This window comes from Pleurodeles waltl, chromosome 9, assembly GCF_031143425.1.
Source record: "Pleurodeles waltl isolate 20211129_DDA chromosome 9, aPleWal1.hap1.20221129, whole genome shotgun sequence".
Classification (NCBI taxonomy): Eukaryota; Metazoa; Chordata; class Amphibia; order Caudata; family Salamandridae; genus Pleurodeles; species Pleurodeles waltl.
In genome coordinates, this window is record NC_090448.1 from 1,159,520,478 (window position 1) to 1,159,546,287 (window position 25,810).

Sequence of the window (25,810 nt, forward strand, 5' to 3'; positions counted from 1 at the left end):
ACGCATCCACAGAACGACCGCCGTGGCAGATCTTTCTCCCACCTCGCCGCCAAGACGTGGAACACTCTACCCACCCACCTGTGTCAGACTAAGGACCTACTTACCTTCAGGAGCCCTCCCCCCCCTGCCACCTCAGCACCTTGAGACTCTCACAGCTGAGTAGTGCGCTTTACAAATTCTGTGATTGATTGATAGGAATGGCTTGGGTGGCAGGTATCAGTTGTATATTGCATTAGTAAACAACTGTTGATCTGCTCATCATTAAATTGCAAAAACAGCGCCACCATGTGGCAGCTGTGAAGTGCTGGTGTTGGCAATTAAGTGCCGGTGCTGAGCACAGGAAACCACTGGCTCAAATTAAGCACTGCTCCTGTCCCACTGCAAGGCATTTGCACATATGTTCTATTAGTCTAATTAAGAGTAATACCACAAGCGAGTACATGAATGTATGACTTCTAGGTGACAGTTTGTGAATCCTAGGAGTTGTAAGGCCTGATATTTTTCATCAGAAAAAGTACTTTTACTATTGAAAACGCCTTTGTGAGTCGGGCTGTTAGTGTTGACGCAGAGCGCAAAAACTAAGGGCCTAATTTATTGTTTAGCGGATAGGGACCGCGTCACAAACGTACATTATGTTCTAATGCACATGTAATAGGTCGGACATGATATCCTCACGTTTGTGGCGGAGTACCTGCCCACAAAACTCTACATCAGGCCCTAAGACACATCCATTGGCACCTTTTTTGTTTTGTATAATGTGGAATGATGCACATGACATTTGTGCCAGAGCAGTGAGCAATAAAAAGTGAATTCTATACATTTATTTAACTCCCCATATGTAAAACACAGATCTGTTTTTCAAAGCAAGATCAGTTTGTCCTGTTTTTGACATTGAAATAGTAAAAATAGTCCAAAATGAGTTTTTGGGTTGTTTTTTCCTTTATTATCTCTACCTCTCATTTAATTTATAGTAATTACTAAGCAGTAAATGTTACATTACACATGGTTTTACAACCCATCATGGTGCAAACATCTGGACTGGAGTCAAATCCGTGTTGCGTCCGTGCAAATATGTATTTGCCTGTTTTTTAGAAGTCCAAAGTTTGTCCGCTATGTCCACAGGCCTCCTGAGAACTGTTAATGTACCATTTATTCGAAGGCGCTTGGATTGCTACCCCGTCCTTACCTAATGAGCCGCTGTGTGCAAACATCGCCCCCGCCCCTCTTCAGGTTTCATTGTGACAGAGGTGACTGCAATTTTGAGCCAAATTATCTTTTTTTTTTTCTTGTGCTCCGTATTGAAAGGAGATGCGCAGGCAATTGCCACGTGCGTGCCCTGGAATCAGAGTCCATTCGAAAGAGGTTTTTATTTCCAAGTAAGTGTGTCCCTCGTGTAAACAGGTGGCGGGGTCGCGGGGCCGTGTTTTCTTTGTGTCTGGTGTGATGGGGTCACTTGTCAATAAGTTTGTGAGTGTATTTTGAAACGAAGAGGCGTTAACCTGTAATTACGGCCCTTTGGAGAGGCGCCGGTGAGTGGTGGTAAATTGGGGCTGGCGCACTGAAAGCCCGGGGGCCAGTGTTATGGTCTTATCGACTCCGCGGAAGATTACTGTTTTCGCCGGCTTATTACTTCTGCGGGTCAAGCGATCAGGTGCATTAGCAGCGCCGAGGAGGCAGCATAGAATGGGGGGGGCGTAAACAGCCATTAGAGCCCCGCACGGGGCCGATGGGGCCGATGGCCATTTAAGAGCCTGAAGCCTCCGGGCTGTGTTATCTCCTCTCTGTTTTCACTCGCCACAGAGTCCATAAAGCCTCTTCACCGTGATCCGCCGCGGATGCACAAAAGGCTGCTAGACAAAACAAGCATTGGCAAAGCCAATAGGTCTCGCCAGTGCAAGAGATATTGGTTTTACCAATATGTTTTAGGCATGATGTGCACCAGCGTGTCTGCTGTTTAACATGGCTAAAGTTAGAGGGGTAAAGGAGAGGGGCGTGGAGTGCAGTGTCGTAGAGTGGAGTGTTATGGAATGGCGTGGAGTGGAGTGGAGTAAAATGGAGTGGCCCTGGAGTGGTGTAGAGTGTTGCAGAGGGAGTAGAGTGTTGTAGAGTGGAATGGCATAGAGTGGAGTAGAGTGTCGTAGAGTGGAATGACGAGTGTTGAGTGGTGTACAGCAGAGTGTAGTGGCTTGGGGGGTTGCATAATGTTGAGTAGAGTGGAGTAGAGTGGAATGACAAGAGTGTTGAATGGTGTAGGGCAGAGTGCAGTGGTGCAGGTGGTGTTGCATAGAGTGGAGTAGAGTGTTGTAGAATGGAGTGGCATAGAGTGGAGTAGTAAAGGAGAGAAGAATTGCATAGAGTGGAGCAGTGTCTCGTAGAGTCAACTGGCGTAGAGTGAAGTGGCAGTGTGTCAGAGTGGAGTAATGTGGCGTAGAATGGAGTGGAGTAAAGTGGCATGAATGGAGTTGCGCAGAACATCATAGAATTGAGTAGTGTTGCAGTGTGGCATAGAGTGAAGTAGAGTTCTATGGAGTAGAGTGTCAGAGGGGAGTGGTGTAGAGTGCATTGCCACATAGTACTTTGACGTAGAGTAGAGTGTAGTTGCGTAGAGTGGTGGATAGTGGATTACAGTGGCATAGAGTGCAGTGACGTAGAGTACATTGTTTCGGAGTAGAGCAGGGTGGTGCAGTATAGAGTGCAGAGGTGTAGAGTAGAGGGGCGTACAGTGCAGTAGCGTAGGTTAGCATGGTGTAGAGTGCAGTGGAGTGGAGTGCATTGGTGCAGAATAGGTTAGAGTGGTGCAGGATAGAGTGCAGAGGTGTAGAGTAGAGTGGCGTAGAGTAGCATGGTGTAGAATGCAGTGGAGAGGAGTGCATTGGTGCAGAATAGATTAGAGTGGTTTGGAGTGATGCAGAGTACAGTGGCGTAGAGTACATTGTTTCAGAGTTGAATAGGGTGGTGCAGGGTAGAGTAGAGTGCAGTAGCATGGTGTAGAGTGCAGTTGCGTAGAGTGCATTGGTGCAGAATAGATTAGAGTGGTGTGGAGTGATGCAGAGTATAGTAGCATAGAGTGCTTTGGTGTAGAGTGCAGTAGAGTGGCGTAGAGTTGAGTGGTGCAGAATAGAGTGCAGTGGCATAAAGTAGAGTGGTGCAGGGTAGAGTGGTACAGTCTTATATGGTAGAATGCCATAGAGTGCAGTGGCGCAGAATAGAGTGGCCTAGAGTACAGTGGTGCTGAGTAGAATGGAGTTATTTAGAGTGCAGTGACATAGTTTTCAGTGGTGGAGAGTGGCACAGCATGCAGTGGCACAGCGTGCATTGGCGTAGCATGCTGTGGCATAGAGTGTCGCAGAGTAGAGTGTTATTGTAGGAAAGTACCATCTTGCCTGGCATGTTACCCCCATATTTCACTGTATATATGTTGTTTTAGTTTTATGTGTCACTGGGACCCTGCCAGCCAGGGCCCCAGTGCTCATAAGTGTGCCCTGTATGTGTTCCCTGTGTGATGACTAACTGTCTCACTGAGGCCCTGCTAACCAGAACCTCAGTGGTTATGCTCTCTCTGCTTTCTAAATTGTCACTAACAGGCTAGTGACCAATTTCACCAATTCACATTGGCATACTAGAACACCCTTATAATTCCCTAGTATATGGTACTGAGGTACCCAGGGTATTGGGGTTCCAGGAGATCCCTATGGGCTGCAGCATTTCTTTTGCCACCCATAGGGAGCTCTGACAATTCTTACACAGGCCTGCCACTGCAGCCTGAGTGAAATAACGTCCACGTTATTTCACAGCCATTTACCACTGCACTTAAGTAACTTATAAGTCACCTATATGTCTAACCTTCACCTGGTGAAGGTTGGGTGCTAAGTTACTTAGTGTGTGGGCACCCTGGCACTAGTCAATGTGCCCCCACATCGTTCAGGGCAAATTCCCCGGACTTTGTGAGTGCGGGGACACCATTTCACACGTGCACTAATGGGAACTCCGAACATGGCCATGTAACATGTCTAAGATCATGGAATTGTCACCCCAGTGCCATTCTGGCATTGGGGAGACAATTCCATGATCCCCAGAGTCTCTAGCACAGACCCGGGTACTGCCAAACTGCCTTTCCTGGGGTTTCACTGCAGCTGCTGCTGCTGCCAACCCCTCAGACAGGTTTCTGCCCTCCTGGGGTCCAGCCAGGCCTGGCCCAGGAAGGCAGAACAAAGGACTTCCTCAGAGAGAGGGTGTTACACCCTCTCCCTTTGGAAAAAGGTGTCAGGGCTGGGGAGGAGTAGCCTCCCCCAGCCTCTGGAAATGCTTTGATGGGCACAGATGGTGCCCATCTCTGCATAAGCCAGTCTACACCGGTTCAGGGATCCCCCAGCCCTGCTCTGGCGCGAAACTGGACAAAGGAAAGGGGAGTGACCACTCCCCTGACCTGCACCTCCCAGGGGAGGTGCCCAGAGCTCCTCCAACATGCCCCAGACCTCTGCCATCTTGGATTCAGAGGTGTGCTGGCACACTGGACTGCTCTGAGTGGCCAGGGCCAGCAGGTGACGTCAGAGACTCCTTCTGATAGGCTCTTACCTGTGTTACTAGCCTATCCTCCTTCCTAGGTAGCCAAACCTCCTTTTCTGGCTATTTAGGGTCTCTGCTTTGGGGAATTCTTCAGATACCGAATGCAAGAGCTCATCAGAGTTCCTCTGCATCTCCCTCTTCACCTTCTGCCAAAGGATCGACCGCTGACTGCTCAGGACGCCTGCAAAACCGCAACAAATTAGCAACGACGACTACTGCAACCTTGTATCGCTCATCCTGCCGCCTTCTCGACTGTTTCCTGGTGGTGCATGCTCTGGGGGTAGCCTGCCTCCTTCTTGCACCAGGAGCTCTGAAGAAATCTCCTGTGGGTCGACAGAATCTTCCCCCTGCAACCGCAGGCAACAAAAGACTGCATCACCGGTCCTCTGGGTCCCCTCTCAGCACGACGAGCGTGGTCCCTGGAACTCAGCAACTCTGTCCAAGTGACTCCCACAGTCCAGTGACTCTTCAGTCCAAGTTTGGTGGAGGTAAGTCCTTGCCTCCCCACGCTAGACTGCATTGCTGGGTACCGCGTGATTTGCGGCTGCTCCGGCTCCTGTGCACTCTTCCAGGATCTCCTTCGTGCACAGCCAAGCCTGGGTCCCCCGACACTCTAACCTGCAGTGCACAACCTTCTGAGTTGTCCTCCGGCGTTGTGGGACTCCCTTTTGTGACTTCGGGAGGACTCCTGTTCCGGTACTTCTGTGGGTGCTGCCTGCTTCTGTGAGGGCTCCCTGACTTGCTGGTCGCCCCCTCTGTCTCCTCATCCAAGTGGCGACATCCTGGTCCCTCCTGGGCCACAGCAGCATCCAAAAACCATTACCGCGACTCTTGCAGCTAGCAAGGCTTGTTTGCGGTCTTTCTGCGTGGGAACACCTCTGCAAGCTTCTTCACGACGTGGGACATCCATCCTCCAAAGGGGAAGTTCCTAGTCCTCTTCGTTCTTGCAGAAACCAAAGCTTCTTCCATCCGGTGGCAGCTTCTTTGCACCCTCAGCTGGCATTTCCTGGGGATCTGCCCACTCTCGACTTTGTCGCGACTCTTGGACTTGGTCCCCTTGTTTCACAGGTACTCAGGTCCGGAAATCCACTGTTGTTGCTTTGCTGGTGTTGGTCTTCCTTGCAGAAACCCCCTATCACGACTTCTGTGCTCTCTGGGGGTTATTGGTGCACTTTACACCTACTTTTCAGGGTCTTGGGGTGGGCTATTTTTCTAACCCTCACTGTTTTCTTACAGTCCCAGCGACCCTCTACAAGCTCACATAGGTTTGGGGTCCATTATTGCAATCTACTGTAACTTTACATTGCTTGCATTACTTCCTTTTGCTATTACTGCATATTTTTGGTATTGTGTACATATATCTTGTGTATATTTGGCATCCTCATACTGAGGGTACTCACTGAGATACTTTTGGCATATTGTCATAAAAATAAAGTACCTTTATTTTTAGTATATCTGTGTATTGTGTTTTCTTATGATATTGTGTATATGACACCAGTAGGAGCTTTGCATGTCTCCTAGTTCAGCCTAAGCTGCTCTGCTATAGCTACCTTCTATCAGCCTTAGCTGCTAGAAACACCTCTTCTACACTAATAAGGGATAACTGGACCTGGTACAGAGTGTAAGTACCCCTTGGTACCCACTACAAGCCAGGCCAGCCTCCTACAGGTATGGAGAGTGAGAGGTGCAGAGTAGTTGACATAGAGTGCAGTGGCGTTGGGTGCATTGGTTTTGAGTAAAGTGGTGTTGAGTTCATTGGCTTAGAGTGCAGTGGTTCAGAGTAGAGTGGTGTAGAGTGCAGTTTTGAATAGTAGAGTGCACTGACATCGAGTAGAGTGGTGCAGAATAGAGTAGAGCGCCCTAGCTAGAAGTGTCATAGAGTGCAGAGTCATAGCGTATAGTGTTGCACAGTAGATTAGACTGGCGTAGGGTGCATTGGGTCAGAATTCAATAAAGTGGTGCAGAGTAGAGTGCAGTGACACAGAGCAGAGTGGTGCAGAGTAGATTGGCATAATGTTCAGTGGTGGAGAGTGCAGAGTAGAGTGGTGTAGAGTGCAGTGGTGTAGAGTGGTGCAGAGTAAAGTGACTTAAAGTGTAATGGCGTAGAGTGTTGAAGAGTAGAGTATAGTGGCGTACAGCACAGTGGTACAGAGGAGATTGGCGTAGAATGTATTGGTTTTGAGTAAAGTGGTGTAGAGTGCATTGGCATTGAGTGCAGTGGCATAGAGTGCTGCGGCGTAGGATAGAATGGTGTGGAGTAGAGTGGTGTAGAGTGCAGTGGCATAGAGTGCAGAGCAGAATGGGTGGGCTAAAGTCTAGTAATCATGGTGTGGTGTACTGACATTACAGACAACACAATGCATCTTCATTGAAATGACCACTACATTTGCACAGACATACGGTTTTACTGATAAAAGTATACAGTGCACATCGATAATGCTTGGAAATGTTATCATATTTATTTGTTTTGATTGTATTAAAATATTTGTTTCCACCACACTACAGAATTATCAAAAAAGGTGCTTCATTTGTGATCTTCTAATTGATATATTCTGAAATGTCTGCACAGCTCATTTACATACATTTAAATTTTGTCGTGTGCTAGAAACAAAACAAAAACATTGTAGAGCTTCCCTCAACCACACCCCCAGTATTCAGCATGAGTGTCACAAAAATCCTCTCACTTTGAAGTCAGAGAAAGAAAAGTAAACACCAGGGTCCCTAGAAGACAGAGCCTGACATTTAACATCTGCCTTTGAATGCACAGCAAATGTGACAAGATAAGAACAAGATTTAAAGGCCTCTTTGCAGAAATTCAGAACTGGTAGAAGAATACAGTAAATAGGGGTTTGGCAACGGAATGGACAAACCCAAGCTGGAAAGCCTAAAACAAATACAGCCAGCAAATAGAAAGCAAGCATGAGTTACAATCCACAAAGTGGTAAGCTGTGGACAGAATGCATTCTCAGGGAGGCTTTCTGAATGTCCCCAAGATGTCGTTAGCAAACCAGACAGCTGTGCTGTCTAGTAGGCTTCAACCTAAATAGGGTCAGTAATATGTAACATAGCCGAGCATGCAGGCCTGAAAAATGACGTCACACCTATCATACCATGACAGCATGCTGGTGTATAACAATTATAAAATCATCAGCTTAGCATCTATGCCAACAGACATAATTCAGACAAGAGACTCCCTATTTGTTCAGCCAAAAATTGTTTTATTTTAGCTGTCTCCCACCTCAAGTTGGCTTTTGTTCAATAGAAGTCAAGGGGGAAAATATATTCACCTGATTTATTTTCAGAATCTTCCACTTTAATATTCCAAAATGTTGGCATGCATGAAAGCACTCTGGACAAGAACCTTTAACCTCAGGGCAGTCTGCTTACTAGGTTAGCCGAGCTGACAGCATGGCCTAGTTTAAGTGTCACTGAGAGTGTTTCAGGATAAGTTAATTAATAGGAGTACCAGGCCAGTGAGTGATGAGATGCCTCGAGCTGACTGCCTCCCTGAATCAATGCAATCTACCAGGCATTACTTAGCCTCCGGTGTTGTCTTTTATAGCCTTATAGCCTGCCATAGCGGGCTATACCGGCCATTAAAGGCCCGCTGCAGCATTAAAGGGCGAAGTCGAGGGCCCTTTGACAAGGGAGTGGGCCTCTAATGGCCGATATAACCCAGCTATGGAGGCTATAAGGCTAATGGAACATTCCCCCACTAGAAGGCAGAATGTTTTAAAAAATAAAACAAAGACCTTACGGGGTCCGTGAGGCCTTTGTTCACATCTATTGCTGTGGGACAAACATTGGCATGTTGGAGCTCCGGGCTTTAACCAGCCATTAGAAGGCCAGAACTTGTCTATTTTCTCTGATGGAGCTCCCAACATTTCAGTTTTCTAATGAGGCTTCGGCTTCATCCAGACCACACAGTCCAGTAAAATCTTGCTCCTGCACAAAATGGATCAACACAAAGCCATCAGAGGATTTGCTGAGGACTTCAGTGACCCGCAGGAGGCAAGAGTGACGTCACTTACATCCTGGAGCTGCAGGCAAGCACTTACTAACCTTTTGACTTCTGCAAACACTGCAATGAATCCCTACTGGAAGCTTGTGGGACCCCCCCCCCACCTAAGCAATTTGCATGATTTGAACCACAAAACAATACACAAGCATAGAGAACAAGTATGGTAAATACCATAAATACATAAATTAGGAAATATTTTAAGTTGCAAAAAAATTGCGCAAATTGAAATTTTAATGAGAATGTTGGAGATTTTCAAAATGCAGATATATTTCCAAACTTGGAAGTAATATGCTAGACTCTTGCATATCACTTTCTCTTTTTCACTCCTAATGGATTCTGTCTTTCTTTTTGCTGCGTACCGGAGCTTTAACTGGGGCACCAGTCATCCATACTAGATTCTGTCCGTCCACGCATCAAGAAAACAATACCAACGTAATTTTTAGCCTCCAATTTAAAATTCCTTCACATTTACAGAGCGTTTTAAGATTATAATTAAAAAATGTGTTTTCTTTAATGTATATCCAAGTCCACAAGCCACTTTATATAAAGAAGCGAGCAGACAGTTACAATAATACATAAACCACTTGTGACTTAGAATATGTGATGTTGGATGGGTTTCTCCATATAAGCACAAAGAGGGTGTCATTTCCATGCCTTGTTATAGCCTCCGCAAGCCCTGGAGCAACTTCATGCTATCCTCATAATTGACGCTGTTGTGGGACCTGGTAATGCTCGACCCCTTACTGCTTTCAAAGCTGATGTACCCTATTGCAAAAAGCCAGTGAGACGAATTGGTCTGCCTGCTGGGGCATGGAAAACAACACATAGTTGCCAGCTCCTTTAATGTCACCCTTTGTGGGATGGTTCCAGACTCATTTGTGCTTCAGGTAGTTACAGAACAGGCAGACATATTTGTACTTTTTGTTCCCCATGTTAGTTAGTAATTGGGAAACACCAGGTACTGCAAACTTCCCTTTCTTTCAAACAACAAAAAAGTACAACAACAGTCATTTACAATCACTCTGTCTCCAGCATGTACAACAACAGTCATTCACAATCACTCTATCTCCAGCATGTCTAGCTTACATAATCACCCAATAACAAGCTGTTAAACTCTCCAAAACCTACCCACACTGACACAGAAATCAACAAATAGCTGTTACAGTAACTCTGCAACGCATCAAGACATGAGGCTCCCCACATCTCATATGAAACAAACAAACAACACAACAGCTAGGTTGTGACTACCATTGCCCAACAGTGCATGGTCTTGCAAGCTCCTCTGACTTGAAGCTCTGCCACCACATGTCTGCACACTTGCAATGACGCCATACAACATTTATGTTAAGGCTACCCGGTCACACGGCAGTCAGGGCACGGAAGCCACCAGCTTTCTTTGACAAAGGATTTCCTCTGCATCCTCAATTCTTCACATTAAAATCACAGAACAAAACATGAATGGAAAGCTTAACCATGCATCACCACAACTGAAAATTCTCTTAACCAGACTCCAACACAAAACCTGTAATCGCATCTACTCTTATACACAATATCACCAGACATTCACCTCACTTTAGTAAACTACAAAGCACAATAAACTCTAACACCTTCTCCATCATTCCTAAGCAACACAAGAGTACAACGGTGCAGCCCCGCACTCCAGTACACCCCACACCGCCTCAGGCTAGCTGGCCAAACCATCATGACCAAGTGCCCGGCTGATGTAACCACTCAGGACCTGATTTAGTTGTTGGCATTCGCACCACCAAGCTGCGTTGGGTACGGACCTGAAAATACTGTCACAGCAACGGTTTTCCACCCCTCCATATTTAGATGTTACCGTTCTGCCGGTGGTCTGAATGCCGGTGGTTCGCTGATGGCGGCGGGACTCTATGGACTTTGTAAAATGGCAGGGGCTATGGAAGAGAAGTGACACACACACACACACTCTACCTTAGCCATAGGTGTACCCCTGCACTCTACAATACACAACACAGGCACAAAATTACCCATTGCCATTCCGACACACCACAGCCCATACATGCCGAAAACACACATTGACATACATCGATGACACAACATACACATACCATTGACACTGCACACACACGACACAACCACAACAAACAGCACAACTACACACTCAGCTACACAAACACACTCACACCCGCTACCTCACCAACCAGTCACATCGAATACACACATACACGTACTCACTCACACACACAACTCGCAGCACAACATGACAGGTACAGTTCCCCTGGCAGTGTGTACACATGGACATATTTGGCGGGTGTGACTGTACCGACATTGTATCATCACTGTTGTGTCAGCATTCACTTGGCAATGAATACTGGTGCTGTAATCACAGCTGTGCATGTGTGTGATATGTGTTTTGTACCAGTGTGTTCCCATCCGTGTCTGTCCCACTCGTGTCCCCGACATATGCATGGCACAGTAATGAAAATAATTACTGTGACATGTATATGTCTCCAGTGGTCCTCACTCCTGTGCAGTGCCCACCCAAAGTACACCGGCAAGGCGGTGTCCCTACCTTGGAGTACGTCTACGGGAAACAGGGGGTTGTGCTTTCTCCACGGGTCAGTGTCAGCAGCGATGTCACGTCTTGTCCAGTCGAAGACGGGGGAGTGGAAAAAAGCTGAGTTTTCACACACTCCTTGCAGCATTTCACAAGCGGGTAGTACTCATGCATATGTCAGGGGGTGCTTACTGCCTCTTTCCCCACAATGCATGTACACACTAACAATTGTACTGCATTTGAGCACAAGCAGTACATATCTACACAGCAAGGCTTAGATCGTTACTAAACCTTAGTCCCCACACTGCTAACTCGACACCATCATACCAAACAAATGGAGTTGAATATACATGCTCACGCTGTACACCCAAAATAACCCACCGGTGAATAATTTAAACTTCTCATCTCTTCCTGCAGTACTAATCATTCGGCTCATAACAACCATTGACACAAGCTGCAATTCCCAAGAAACAGAAGTCAACTTAAACAGAGACTTACTGACTCAACACGTGCATTGCCAATAATGTATATATGGCACAAGTCAGTACACAAGAGTTAACTGCAAAACTGTTCCCCAACCTAATTAGTGGGAAACAAGGCCCATTTCTCAATAGAAACATGTAATATGAACTTCACAAATAAAAAATAACACAGCTGAATAATTAACTGAATGTCATATTTTAACATGGCTTTGGGACAAATACCAGGTGGACGATGTTTCCACTTCCCATGACATCAGGACACAATGTATCCTTGAACAACACAGTCTCATTTCTATCTCCAGTGTCCTTGTCATAGTCCTTCTTCTCTTTATAAACGAACCATCAGGTTTTGCATAATCTTTCTTCAGCATCTCTAGACCTGGCTCAATCAAACATCAGCTTACTACCCTCCTGCAAGATGTCTATGTCTATATATCCAGTGCCTCCTCTTAAGCGCCCAGGTCTGGACTGTCTCAGGAGTGAGTTGTGTTGCTAAGCTCAAGCACTACACCCTCTTCTTCCAGCCCTGACTAACTCGAGCCGGACAGAAAACCCCACCTTCACATTGTCAGATGGCCTTGGACCATCACCTTGACCATTGGGTAGCATGAGCCACGCTATTTCCTGTGGTCACTCTGTGCCATAAATTGTGCAGGGTGCCATCAAGCGGAACTTTTTGAAACCATGTGCAGTTCTCCTCAAAGTTGGTCAGCCCTCTTGTGTTCACCACGGTACTTGTCACCCTCCCCCCCCCCCTTAGCAATACTTGTGTTTCTCCACAGAGCAGTAAGTGGCTTGTGAGTGCCGGATGAGTCCACCACACACATTACTTAAATTCAGACGGAGTGATGTGCAACTGTAGCAGCACACTAAAACCAAATGGGCACACAGGACCTTCTAGAGGTATGCCCTATCCTGTGCCATGGCTACCCGAAGGAGAAATTATACTCTGCACTTACAAGCGCTTCGCTTTGTGGCACTTTCACCGTTGAATGTATTACTGCCTGAAACTCCATGGGTCATTTCACAGCCATGCTTACAGGAGATTTCTTGCCTCTTTTTACTCATTGCATAGACTTGTCTCTATAGGACTGTCTCTCAATACTGCCCTTCAGTGCTTGAAATGGAAAAATTAAAGTGCAGGTACTCTGTGCCAGAGTACCTGCTTGTTTCCGAAAAGTGCCGGTACTCTCCAATTAAAAGTATTATGTTTTTCTTGAGATATGCCGGTACTCTCGCTCTCAAAATAAAAAAGTGCCGGTACTCAGTACCGGAGAGTACCGGTCCATTTAAAGCACTGCTGCCCTTCTAACATTGTCTCCATTGCGTTGTTCTTACGCTCAGCGCTATACACTTGAACATATCAGCCCAGTTTTCAGCTCCCTTCGGCTGGGTCCTGTACCCGGCCAGACCTTTCCCCGCTCCTCGCGGTGCTCCTCCTGCCTAGCAGCTGGAGCGGACACCAGTTGTCGGTGGATTTGAAAGTGGGCGACTCCAAACTAGTCCTCCACCGTCTAAGGGCCATCTCGCTTCTCACAGCAGGTCTCCTTCCCTGGCGGAAAGGGCTGCCAACTGCTACCAGAGTCGTTCCCGGGTCGGACTGGCCTCTAGGGCAGTACCCGATTGGCTGATCTGACAGGTCAGTGAGTGTGCTGGTGTTTTGGCTGTAGTGGGCCTGTTTTATGTTTTTTCTGGGTTGGTTTTTACCTTTGATTTCCCTCATATTAAAAACAAAACATTGCCTGCAGGAAGGTTAAATCAGTTCAACCTTCCATACAGCTCAAAATATTTACACAGCATGTCTTTACAAGTTCAAACCTGCCCCAATTTCCCACTTTTTTAGCTTTCTTGTTGAGTAACAGGGCTACTTTCATTTTAGTGCCTGGGTCTATTTTCTGTCCCATTATGATCCTGAGTCTTGCTGCGTTTTCACGTAGGTCCTTAACATCTTGTCACCAAAATCAATTGCGCTACACATGCGCGGGTTCAGGTAGGGCAGGTGTTCTGTCACAGTATAGAACCACGTGATGTTGGCGATCTCCCTGAGACTAACTTAGATCTACCCGGACTTGGACGCAGTAGAAAACCGCAGTGTTCTATCATAGTGAGAACCTCGTGGGGCAGGTGTTCTTTTGTACCAGAGGACTGCATGGGGCAGGGGTTCTATCTGACACTAACTTACATATATCCCAAACTGAACGCAGTAGTGAACCACATGGAGCAGGTGTTCTATCATAGTAGAAAACCCCAGTGGGCAGGTGTTCTTCACAATAAAGATCCCCAAGGGGAAGGTGTACTTCACAGTAGGGAACCGCATGGAGCATGTGTTCTTCACAGTAGGGAACCGCATGGGGCAGGTGTTCTTCACAGTAGGGACCGCATGGAGCAGGTGTTCTTCACAGTAGAGAACCGCATGGAGCATGTGTTCTTCACAGTAGAGAACCGCATGGAGCATGTGTTCTTCACAGTAGAGAACCGCATGGGGCAGGTGTTCTTCACAGTAGAGAACCGCATGGAGCATGTGTTCTTCACAGTAGGGAACCGCATGGAGCATGTGTTCTTCACAGTAGGGAACAGCATGGGGCAGGTGTACTTCACAGTAGAGAACCGCATGGAGCAGGTGTTCTTCACAGTAGAGACCTGCATGGAGCATGTGTTCTTCACAGTAGGGAACAGCATGGGGCAGGTGTTCTTCACAGTAGAGAACCGCATGGAGCAGGTGTTCTTCACAGTAGAGACCTGCATGGAGCACGTGTTCTTCACAGTAGGGAACCGCATGGAGCACGTGTTCTTCACAGTAGGGAACAGCATGGGGCAGGTGTTCTTCACAGTAGGGAACCGCATGGAGCAGGTGTTCTTCACAGTAGGGAACCGCATGGGGCAGGCGTTCTTCACAGTAGAGAACTGCATGGGGCAGGTGTTCTTCACAGTAGGGAACCGCATGGAGCAGCATGTGTTCTTCACAGTAGGGAACCGCATGGAGCATGTGTTCTTCACAGTAGGGAACCGCATGGAGCATGTGTTCTTCACAGTAGGGAACAGCATGGGGCAGGTGTTCTTCACAGTAGAGAACCGCATGGAGCAGGTGTTCTTCACAGTAGAGACCTGCATGGAGCAAGTGTTCTTCACAGTAGGGAACCGCATGGAGCATGTGTTCTTCACAGTAGGGAACCACATGGAGCATGTGTTCTTCACAGTAGGGAACAGCATGGGGCAGGTGTTCTTCACAGTAGAGAACCGCATGGAGCAGGTGTTCTTCACAGTAGGGAACCGCATGGAGCATGTGTTCTTCACAGTAGGGAACCGCATGGGGCATGTGTTCTTCACAGTAGGGAACCGCATGGAGCATGTGTTCTTCACTGTAGGGAACCGCATGGAGCAGGTGTTCTTCACAGTAGGGAACCGCATGGAGCATGTGTTCTTCACAGTAGGGAACCGCATGGGGCAGGTGTTCTTCACAGTAGAGAACCGCATGGAGCAGGTGTTCTTCACTGTAGGGAACCGCATGGAGCAGGTGTTCTTCACAGTAGAGAACCGCATGGAGCAGGTGTTCTTCACAGTAGAGAACCGCATGGAGCAGGTGTTCTTCACAGTAGGGAACCGCATGGAGCAGGTGTTCTTCACAGTAGGGAACCGCATGGAGCATGTGTTCTTCACAGTAGGGAACCGCATGGGACAGGTGTTCTTCACAGTAGGGAACCGCATGGAGCAGGTGTTCTTCACAGTAGGGAACCGCATGGGGCAGGTGTTCTTCACAGTAGGGAACCGCATGGAGCATGTGTTCTTCACAGTAGGGAACCGCTTGGGGCATGTGTTCTTCACAGTAGGGAACCGCATGGAGCATGTGTTCTTCACAGTAGAGAACCGCATGGAGCAGGTGTTCTTCACAGTAGAGAACCGCATGGAGCATGTGTTCTTCACAGTAGGGAACCGCATGGAGCATGTGTTATTCACAGTAGAGAACCGCATGGAGCAGGTGTTGTGTTCTTCACAGTAGAGAACCGCATGGAGCAGGTGTTCTTCACAGTAGGGAACCGCATGGAGCATGTGTTATTCACAGTAGAGAACCGCATGGAGCATGTGTTCTTCACAGTAGAGAACCGCATGGAGCAGGTGTTCTTCACAGTAGAGACCCGCATGGAGCAAGTTTTCTTCACAGTAGGGAACCGCATGGAGCATGTGTTCTTCACAGTAGGGAACCGCATGGAGCATGTGTTCTTCACAGTAGGGAACAGCATGGGGCAGGTGTTCTTCACAGTAGAGAACCGCATGGAGCAGGTGTTCTTCACAGTAGGGAACCGCATGGAGCAGGTGTTCTTCACAGTAGAGAACCGCATGGAGCATGTGTTCTTCACAGTAGGGAACCGCATGGGGCAGGTGTTCTTCACAGTAGGGACCGCATGGAGCAGGTGTTCTTCACAGTAGAGAACCGCATGGAGCATGTGTTCTTCACAGTAGAGAACCGCATGGAGCATGTGTTCTTCACAGTAGAGAACCGCATGGGGCAGGTGTTCTTCACAGTAGAGAACCGCATGGAGCATGTGTTCTTCACAGTAGGGAACCGCATGGAGCATGTGTTCTTCACAGTAGGGAACAGCATGGGGCAGGTGTACTTCACAGTAGAGAACCGCATGGAGCAGGTGTTCTTCACAGTAGAGACCTGCATGGAGCATGTGTTCTTCACAGTAGGGAACAGCATGGGGCAGGTGTTCTTCACAGTAGAGAACCGCATGGAGCAGGTGTTCTTCACAGTAGAGACCTGCATGGAGCATGTGTTCTTCACAGTAGGGAACCGCATGGAGCACGTGTTCTTCACAGTAGGGAACAGCATGGGGCAGGTGTTCTTCACAGTAGGGAACCGCATGGAGCAGGTGTTCTTCACAGTAGGGAACCGCATGGGGCAGGCGTTCTTCACAGTAGAGAACTGCATGGGGCAGGTGTTCTTCACAGTAGGGAACCGCATGGAGCAGCATGTGTTCTTCACAGTAGGGAACCGCATGGAGCATGTGTTCTTCACAGTAGGGAACCGCATGGAGCATGTGTTCTTCACAGTAGGGAACAGCATGGGGCAGGTGTTCTTCACAGTAGAGAACCGCATGGAGCAGGTGTTCTTCACAGTAGAGACCTGCATGGAGCAAGTGTTCTTCACAGTAGGGAACCGCATGGAGCATGTGTTCTTCACAGTAGGGAACCACATGGAGCATGTGTTCTTCACAGTAGGGAACCGCATGGAGCAGGTGTTCTTCACAGTAGGGAACCGCATGGGGCAGGTGTTCTTCACAGTAGGGAACCGCATGGAGCATGTGTTCTTAACAGTAGGGAACCGCTTGGGGCATGTGTTCTTCACAGTAGGGAACCGCATGGAGCATGTGTTCTTCACAGTAGAGAACCGCATGGAGCAGGTGTTCTTCACAGTAGAGAACCGCATGGAGCATGTGTTCTTCACAGTATGGAACCGCATGGAGCATGTGTTATTCACAGTAGAGAACCGCATGGAGCAGGTGTTGTGTTCTTCACAGTAGAGAACCGCATGGAGCAGGTGTTCTTCACAGTAGGGAACCGCATGGAGCATGTGTTATTCACAGTAGAGAACCGCATGGAGCATGTGTTCTTCACAGTAGAGAACCGCATGGAGCAGGTGTTCTTCACAGTAGAGACCCGCATGGAGCAAGTGTTCTTCACAGTAGGGAACCGCATGGAGCATGTGTTCTTCACAGTAGGGAACCGCATGGAGCATGTGTTCTTCACAGTAGGGAACAGCATGGGGCAGGTGTTCTTCACAGTAGAGAACCGCATGGAGCAGGTGTTCTTCACAGTAGGGAACCGCATGGAGCAGGTGTTCTTCACAGTAGAGAACCGCATGGAGCATGTGTTCTTCACAGTAGGGAACCGCATGGAGCATGTGTTATTCACAGTAGAGAACCGCATGGAGCAGGTGTTCTTCACAGTAGAGAACCGCATGGAGCAGGTGTTCTTTCACAGTAGAGACCTGCATGGAGCAAGTGCTGTTTAACAGTAGAGAACCACATGGGGCAGGTGTTCTTCGCAGCAGAGGGCCACATGGGGCAGGTGTTCTGTGGCATGAGTGGACCTCATGGACAGATGTTTTGTCTGACACCTACTTAGATATATCCACAGCTGAACATGATCCCTTCCGCTTCTTGCCTTTATGCCTCTTCGAGAAGGGGTCGCAGTAGAAGAGCCAGGGGTACGATAGAGCAAGTCAAGGCTGCTACCCCGGTAGCCCATAACTGATGCCTATGCTTAAAGCAGGGAAAGCTTCAGGGTGATTACAGACTTGTGGAAGGAAGAGCTGTAAGTTGCAACAGTGACCTCAAGTGATTCCCAGGCATGGGAAAGCAATCCCTCCAGCGGTTGTTGCCGCAGAGGGCCTTCATGTGTTGGATGGTGGCACTTGATGGTGTGGACTCATGCTACTAAGCGTCCTGCTATTTCTAGGCATTGGAGTTTAGGAAGAGACTTGGGCGCTTACGACAGGTCTTTGGGGCGGTGGGAAGCAGCTCTAAAGCTGGTCAGTTTGGTGAGCGTCCGAGGGAGAACTTCTGTTTCCATGAGAACGACTCTCATTGTCATCTAAGAGCTGTGAGATGGAGTATCAGTGTACTCTCAGGTGGTGTAAAGGTGTGCACCAGGTGCACAAAACTGCAATAATCAGTCGAGGTCCAGTCAAAGGTATATATTTTTTGAGAAAATAATCTGTCTGCACTCACATAAATAGTGAAGTTAAACTGATGAACTATGGTGAAAACGAGGGGTTCCCAGCCCATGCGGTTTGAAGAGTTTCACCACAGCAGAGCAAAACATAATGAAGATGGCAGCTACCACCCGTTAAAAGGATGCGGTAATGTTAACTTGTGAGTAGGCTTTGTGAAGCTCACAACTTCCACCTTCTCAGCATTCTGTGACACTGGTAATGCTGTAAGGCACAGGCTGCATGGGGTCTAATTTAGAGGTTGATGGACAGTCAGGGTAGCCTTTACTCTGCCCTCCAGATTTAGAGTTCACCACCGGCCATACCGTGAGTTCTGTGGGACTGTTTGAACCCCCTTCACCCACAGCGGGAGTGTGTTTTTGGAAAAGTAAAAACTAATGCCATTAACACCATGGGAGTATGAAGGGCAATTTTTTAAATTTTTTACTCACCACCAGTATATTCGTTGCCAGTGGCTGGCAGTTAAAAAAAAAAAAAAAAAAAAAAACATTCAACGGCCCTCACTAAATAGGCATGGCTTACTATACTTCCTCAGACTAACAGAGGAAGGTTTATGCTAAAGGAGTAAATATAACTTTTTCAGCATAAACCTGGCAGTCTGCCTGACTCAAAATTGGTCAGGCAGAACAAGAGCTCATCCGGAATACTGTGTCTGCCATACTCTAAATCAGGCCCATAGTCCGTGTCAGTATAACAAATGACGAAACGGAGGTACTTTGAAATGTAGCAGTGGTTGCAACAACCATCCTTTACATAAGCAGCATCGGCAGTCTCAGTGACCTGCAGTGATTGTCGTTGAGGGTTCTGGTACCTGGTCTCTAATACCTCTCTGTCAGGAATGGGAGCATTGACCAACCAATGCTATTTTATATTTTCATTACTACTGTTTGCTGGAGGGTTTTGCTTATGCCTCATAAGCAGATTTCCATGGCACTGGACACCAAAAATGATGCCTGTCCCCATATCCCTTTAGGCACCCTGTGCCATGGCCCTTTCTGTCAAGGGTTAGATGGTGTGACTGAGAAGGGGAGACTGGCAGGTTTTCATTGTGCCAAGAATCCTAAGGTGCCTGCAGCTTCCCAGCTTGTTTAAAGCACTGAAGAGCATAGTAGACCAATGTATTCAGCGTCTGCTCCAGAAAAACAGGGGGCTACAGGTTGGGATATAGAAAGATTTTTTTGCATCCTTTCGTGAACGTCTGTGGAAAACATTTCGGTAGTTGCAGGTCTTTGTCTTTTCCACTTACCGATACTTTATGGAGCCTAGAAAATGGGTCTGCAAAAGATACACTTTCTTGAAAACAGATTTATTTTTCAGTGCATAGAAAAACTTTACAAATGTTAAAATATTCTACATACTTTTCCGGCATGGGGGGAATCTTTAAAGTAAAATCTACCCCATAGTGTGGTAACGTTGCCCTCAGGTAAAACTTTGCTTTTTCGAAAGTGAATGGAAACCATAAAAAGTCATAACCTTTGCGAGGGAGAAAATTATAAACTTGGCAAAGATTCTGTGGTGAAAAATCTTTACACTCTTGTTTGGAAGGTGACTTGGCCTGCCAGGGAGGGACTGGCTTTACGGCTGCCCACCTAAACACGTTGCTGCCATCTTTGTTGAACTCCACCTTGGCTCTCCGTTCCAGGTCTTGGGCCAGTGCCACAGTCTCAGTCAGAGTAACTTAAACCTGGGTCTGTAGGGGCGATGCTCTGTTGACAGCCACCCCAAGAGGCCATGCCCTCTAGCGGAGAGAGGCTGTATTGCAGCCATTCTTCCCTCAAGCATAGATCTCAGCCATGCATTAAAGCAGTATTACCACACAGAGGCCGCACTCACCCATCCAGCAGTACTTAATTGGAGCTGGTGATTTCCGGTGCTCAGCACAGGCACTTAATTTTGAACACTGGCACATGGTGGCGCTGTTTCCCTAATTTTGAAATGAGCACAACAACAGAGAGTTTAATATTCAATATACATGAATAATAGCCACCACCCATACATTCTTATAGCTTTGGGGCCCTGGAATTGTCTGTATTGTCACACTTGTAGGAGTGCGATGGTTAGTAGTTGTGTTGGTGCTGTCAGTGCTGAGGGCAATGGGTGGTGCAAAATTCAATGCCTTCCTGACGAGGACCCTGACACTTCCTTTTTTTTTTAATACCCAAATTAAGCACAAGCACAGTGGTATAACAGCTGCCTCTTTTTCAGCTTGCACCAAGTGCGATTTTGCATGCTGCATCTCCCTGGGTTTTGGTGTACAAAAGCCTGTGGTGGGAAAAGTGAAACCTGGTAATATTTAAGGAGAAATGAAAAAAGAACGGGTGATCTCCGACTGCTCAGGCGTCTGTACGGACCCCATCTTACAAGGGCTAGTTTCACAATCGAAGGGGCGTATCTATCTGCTGAATCCAGCATGAAATGCAGCTCCCATTCGAGTAGCAATAATAACATAACAGTGAAATTATGGATTTTACACTGTGGTATTTAACTTGAATTTCATAGTTTTACCTGCCAAATACTTCAATAATTTAAAATTGCTCATGTGTACATTTGTGCTTTGTTGTTGCAAGCATTGTGCAGGTTTGTTACAGTGATTAGAGGCATTTTAAACATCTTTCTGAAATGTTTCTAAACTCAGCTCTAATAGTTTAGAGATTAAGCAGAAAATGTTTCACAAAATGATTTTACTTAATGTCAGAATGATTATAGAAGTCATGCTTAAATGTTTTGTTTAAATGTGTGTATTTGTAAATGATGAAGGGGTTTAAATCCTAGATGCAGTTAAAGCAAATACCAATATTTTGAAAATATGCAGCAATATTTTGAAGATAGCACAGTAAAGTTATATAAGGGGTAAAGTACTCCCTGTCGTACATTATAAGGATACTGCAAGTCATCAAAGAGTTCCATAACCATATAGAGGAACAAGGCAAAAGACCGAGTTCCTTTATGAGGTTAGGGAACTCTGAGGTGAATTGCAAAATCCTATCATGTATGTCAGTGGGTACTTAATCCCATATCTTACAGTCACACCATCACTTTTCTCACATGCTTGGCACATAGCTCTTTCATATGAAAGAGCAACCATATTTGCAAACATGAAGACTGGGAATGAAACCTCTAGTGCTAAATTAAACACATCAAAAACCTCTTAGATATTTGTTCAGGCAGATATTAGAAACAGTTCAATACAAGTCAGTTGAAAACAATTGCAGTAGCTTGGAATGTGTAGAAACATACAGAAAGATTCTAGCTTTTCTCTAGCTAAAGAGTGCAAAAAATAAACATATTCTCTCTACTTGTCATTGAAACCTATTAAAACAGAGCAGAAGAAATAAAAGTGACCTTCAGTTTCGCTGCTTTAAACGGCTGCTTTAATTGTGCTTCATGACCTGACCTGCCTTTCACCTGGCTGTTGGCTCTGGCAGAAGGCATTGGAAAGTCAGAACTCAATTGTAATAACTTATTGTTGAGTTCTGATATATTTTCTTCATAATCGGCAACTGGGTGCATCACAAGTTGCAGATTATAAAGATAGAGACGTGCATTTATACAGGGATTACAGAATCCTATTAATTTTATTATAATTTAATGATATTATGCATATTTTCCTATATACTTGTTTTTGAATATAGTATTGTTTAGATGAGATTTCAGGTTTTGTATGTACACTCTGAATAACATAAAGAAGTCCCCGGTAGTAGAGGGATGGGACCTGCAAGCTGATACAATTATAAATATAATCTCTAAAACCCTGGATTTTGATTTCTTACTGTGGTGAGCGTGTTATTAAACTTAGCAGTAAACAACAGGAGTTTTCTAAAATACAGAATTTATGTTATAATAGGCAGATTATTTGGTAGTTTATTTTTGCGCACACACTTTTTTAAACAATGTTTCCAGATATCCAGAACTGTTTGTGGTGTTTTCTAGATTGAAAGAGAAGAAGCCATTCTTGAGGAGCAGCATGCAGCCTGTGGAGCGCCGCTTGCAGTGGTGGTGGTCCCGCACCTTCCGCGGGGTGCCTGCATCGAGTGGCATGTTATTGGCGTTGTTGACGACCCACCGCAGAGGAGGCATGTCGGGCAGGCCAGGCGTGCAGGGGACTGGCAGATAGTTTGCGATGCTGTTGTTTCAAGTTCTGGCTCCTGTGCATCTATTTCAGTGTTCGTGGCATGGAGCCTGCCGTCTGCCCCTTCGATGGGTTCTTGCAGTACTGTGTCCCATGAGCTCCCGGCTGTGTTCCGTGAGCTGCCCTCGGTGCTCCAGCAAGCCCTAGAGAAACTCTCCATGGACACCTGCCTCCTCCCCCTGTGCTTCAGGGTGTTCTACAGAAGGGGCAATGTGGATGCTGAAACACTGCAGACAGGTAAGCCTGCCACCGCAGAAGGTCATAAAAACACTCCGTGGTAAGATCTCTGTCTTCAGCTCGTATGGTGTTTCTGTTAATGGCCTAGTTTAGCCTCCCTCAGAGTGTTAGGCTCATATAAAACTGTAAGGTACAGCACAACCAGTGCATTTCAGTCATAGACTTTAACTGGCCACTGTTAGCCTCTAGCGAGCCAATAGCTACTTGATGAGGCCATGAACTTCCACCAGGTAGCCATGGTGTTGTACTAAAAGTCCTGTATTCCACATTTGCATACTTTGCTCATTGCACCGTGTAATGGCTGAGTTCACAGACACATCATGTTTACTCCAAGGTTTTGAGCATTAACAGTAGGTAGAGGCGTGGCCTAGAGGGAGATGGTGTGGCCTAAGTGGGTGTGGCCTATAGGGAGTGGGTGTGGCCTAGAGGAAGTGGGTGTGGCCTAAAGGGAGGTGGTGTGGGCTAGTTGCTAGAGCTGCCGCATTTAGGACAGACACCCAGGTTTGAATCCCAGTCTCGGTTCTTGACTCAACATCATGTGATTGTGGTCAAATCACTTAATCTCCCTGTGTATAAAAGAGGGTATATGTAATGTGGATGAAAAATATTTGAGTAATCCCCAGTTGATGTACACAATCTTCTAGATGACTCTCAAGACCCAACATAAATGTCCAGTGCTCTGTTGCTTCATATCTAAGTTTGCGTTATGTAAATGCCAATAGACATTTACATCCATGCGTAGAGTCAGAATGACATACGGGCAGATGGATAAAAAACCCACAATGCTCCATGCTGTAGTCAGGTATTTTTTATCATTGGTTTCAGAAGCACGAATACTACTGGGGAAGATGAAGTGCAAACCAAACTTATTGGTGACCAAAGTTTCACCATCAGCCGTTTCCTCGGCTACGCCTTAAAAAGCCTCTTTAGTTCGTGCAGTTTATGGCTGTGTTCTTTCTGTAACCGTATTTAGATTTACGCATTATGTGTAAGACATAATCCTTGGGACTGTGAGGAATCTGGTCCTTAGTGCTTTCTAAAGCCCCAGAAGAGGAAGGGAAACAGCACTTGGGCCCTCATTCGAAGTTCCTCGTTAACTCTGGAGGGAGATACTGGGTTGTGAATTAACAATTCCGAATGGTGTCTCCCCATGAGTTGTTGCCCCTGAAATGGGAAATAGCAGGCGAACTCCGTAATACTGGGCCCATTTCCACTTGTTGTTTCGTCCTTTAGCGCGAAACAACTGGCAAAATCCACAAACATTTACCACTTTCTTGGAGAAGTTGGTAAGTGCCCTGAAGGCTTTCACTCTTGAGGGTGGGCAGAAAGTAAGAGGTTGGAGGGGTGCCTGGAATAGTCTGCAGCCCCCACAGATCTGCTGATGTTGCTGGGTCTGGTGTCTCCGGCCCTGTAATATTCGGGTCCCCTAATGCTGTGCTTAAAACAGCAAACAGACTGCAGTTGGCATCAAAGCAATTATTTTGATGCTGATGCATATAACTAGTCAGCATCCAACCACCCTCATTGTCAATATAATATTGTTATCCTTCAGTATTGCAAGACCCTAACAATTCCCAAACCACAAACTTTCATAAAAGAACACATTTCCCCTCTTCTTCTGGAGGGGATAGAGTTCCTGCTCAGGAAGCGCGTCCTAGTATGGGTGCCACAAAGAGGTCTTGACTTTCTGGTCACCATAGCTTCTAATACCAAAGAAGGATGGCACGTTGTGGCCCATCCTGGTAGCTTGGCTACTCAGCCGCTAGAGTCAAACAATGAGGTTAAAGATGACAATGTTGGACAAAGCCTTTTTCTTTTTTAAACAGTGCAATCGTTTCACTAATGTTCGTAAGCAAATCTGCACCAAGATGGCAACATGCCTGTGGCGTGAAGCCATAGATAGGCGACCAAATGATTGTGCAGTGAAGGGGAATTGTGCATAGGTAGCAATACTAACTTCTAGTCACGCTTCAGCTTCATAGTCAACCTGCAAAAGGTCTTCTCCGAACTCCACCCAACAAAAGAAATATCTGGGGGCAGGCATAGCTGTGACATTTTTGCAATTAACACAATTTTACTTTGCTAAGGTCACAGTCTCTTGACTGTGAGAATAGTCACGATACGTGGTTTCAAGCAATGGATTTATTTATGAAAAGGGGAAGCAAAAATTATCCAAGCTACTTCCTCAGTAACAAACAGCTGGATCTAGGCGCGATCCCCAATAGAACAGTTGGTGAGTTACATGTGCATATGTTGCATGTTTACCTGAAATCATCTATTCCGTAAGTCATCATGGTGTAGTCTGGGTAAAATAACTGCCCTGTCCAGCACCCTGGACACACGATGACCGTGTCTCACACTCATTCCAAGAAGGTGCAATTGGACGCACGTTCGATAATGCCCCGGGGCCAACTTAGACACTTATGCTGCAAGCCCTGGATCTTGGCAGCTTGGTTTCTGAAATCAGTTTTGCCGGCTGTGTTTCTTGCAGAGTTGTATGGGTATGCCTAAAAAGGGTAGGGAGCCAACTACAAGACTTTGCTTCCCAGCAGAGTGGAAGTGACCTGTCGACTGGTGTCTCCAAAGCCAAATGATACCTCTCACAGCCTCAATTTTCAACATTTTGTACATCTGCTGGGTGCATCATTGACAAGAAGAGGCAAGTTTTCGGACAAGGGGAAAATCTATACCTTCCATTGCTACCTAGGATCACACAGTAGGAGAACGGAAGCATTAAAAAAACAGCATCCTCAAAGGCAATGGCTCCTGGTGTAGAAAAAACACACCTTCTCCACAGGGTCCAGTGTTTATTAAAGACAACATGGCCACTGACTCATTCATTTTCTCCACTGCCAGAAAAAGAGAAAAAACACAAGCATCAGCAGCCCCTCCCCCTCCGGATAAAGACAGTAAAGGTATAGACACTCTAGGGATAAGGATGGACAGTTTAGCACACTTAATAGATACTGACATAGGAGGTGGGTTGAAATAGAGGAGATATTAAAGTAAAGGGCAGAAGCTGTAATGCAAGAACGTAAGGTGATACCAAACACTTGCTTGTAATCTGCTCTCTGTGCTGCCGACACAGCCAGCAGGCAAATGT

At 46.6% G+C, this 25,810-nt stretch overlaps 1 protein-coding gene across 1 annotated transcript in view; it reads left to right on the plus strand.

Annotated features, from left to right (window-relative positions):
• Positions 1 to 25,810, plus strand: part of DPH6 (diphthamine biosynthesis 6) — a 333,132-nt gene that overhangs the window by 278,303 nt on the left and 29,019 nt on the right. The window contains exon 14 of the mRNA XM_069209036.1: positions 22,272 to 22,707. Coding sequence (XP_069065137.1) covers positions 22,272 to 22,707 — 436 coding nt within the window. The remainder of the gene's footprint in view (positions 1 to 22,271; positions 22,708 to 25,810) is intronic.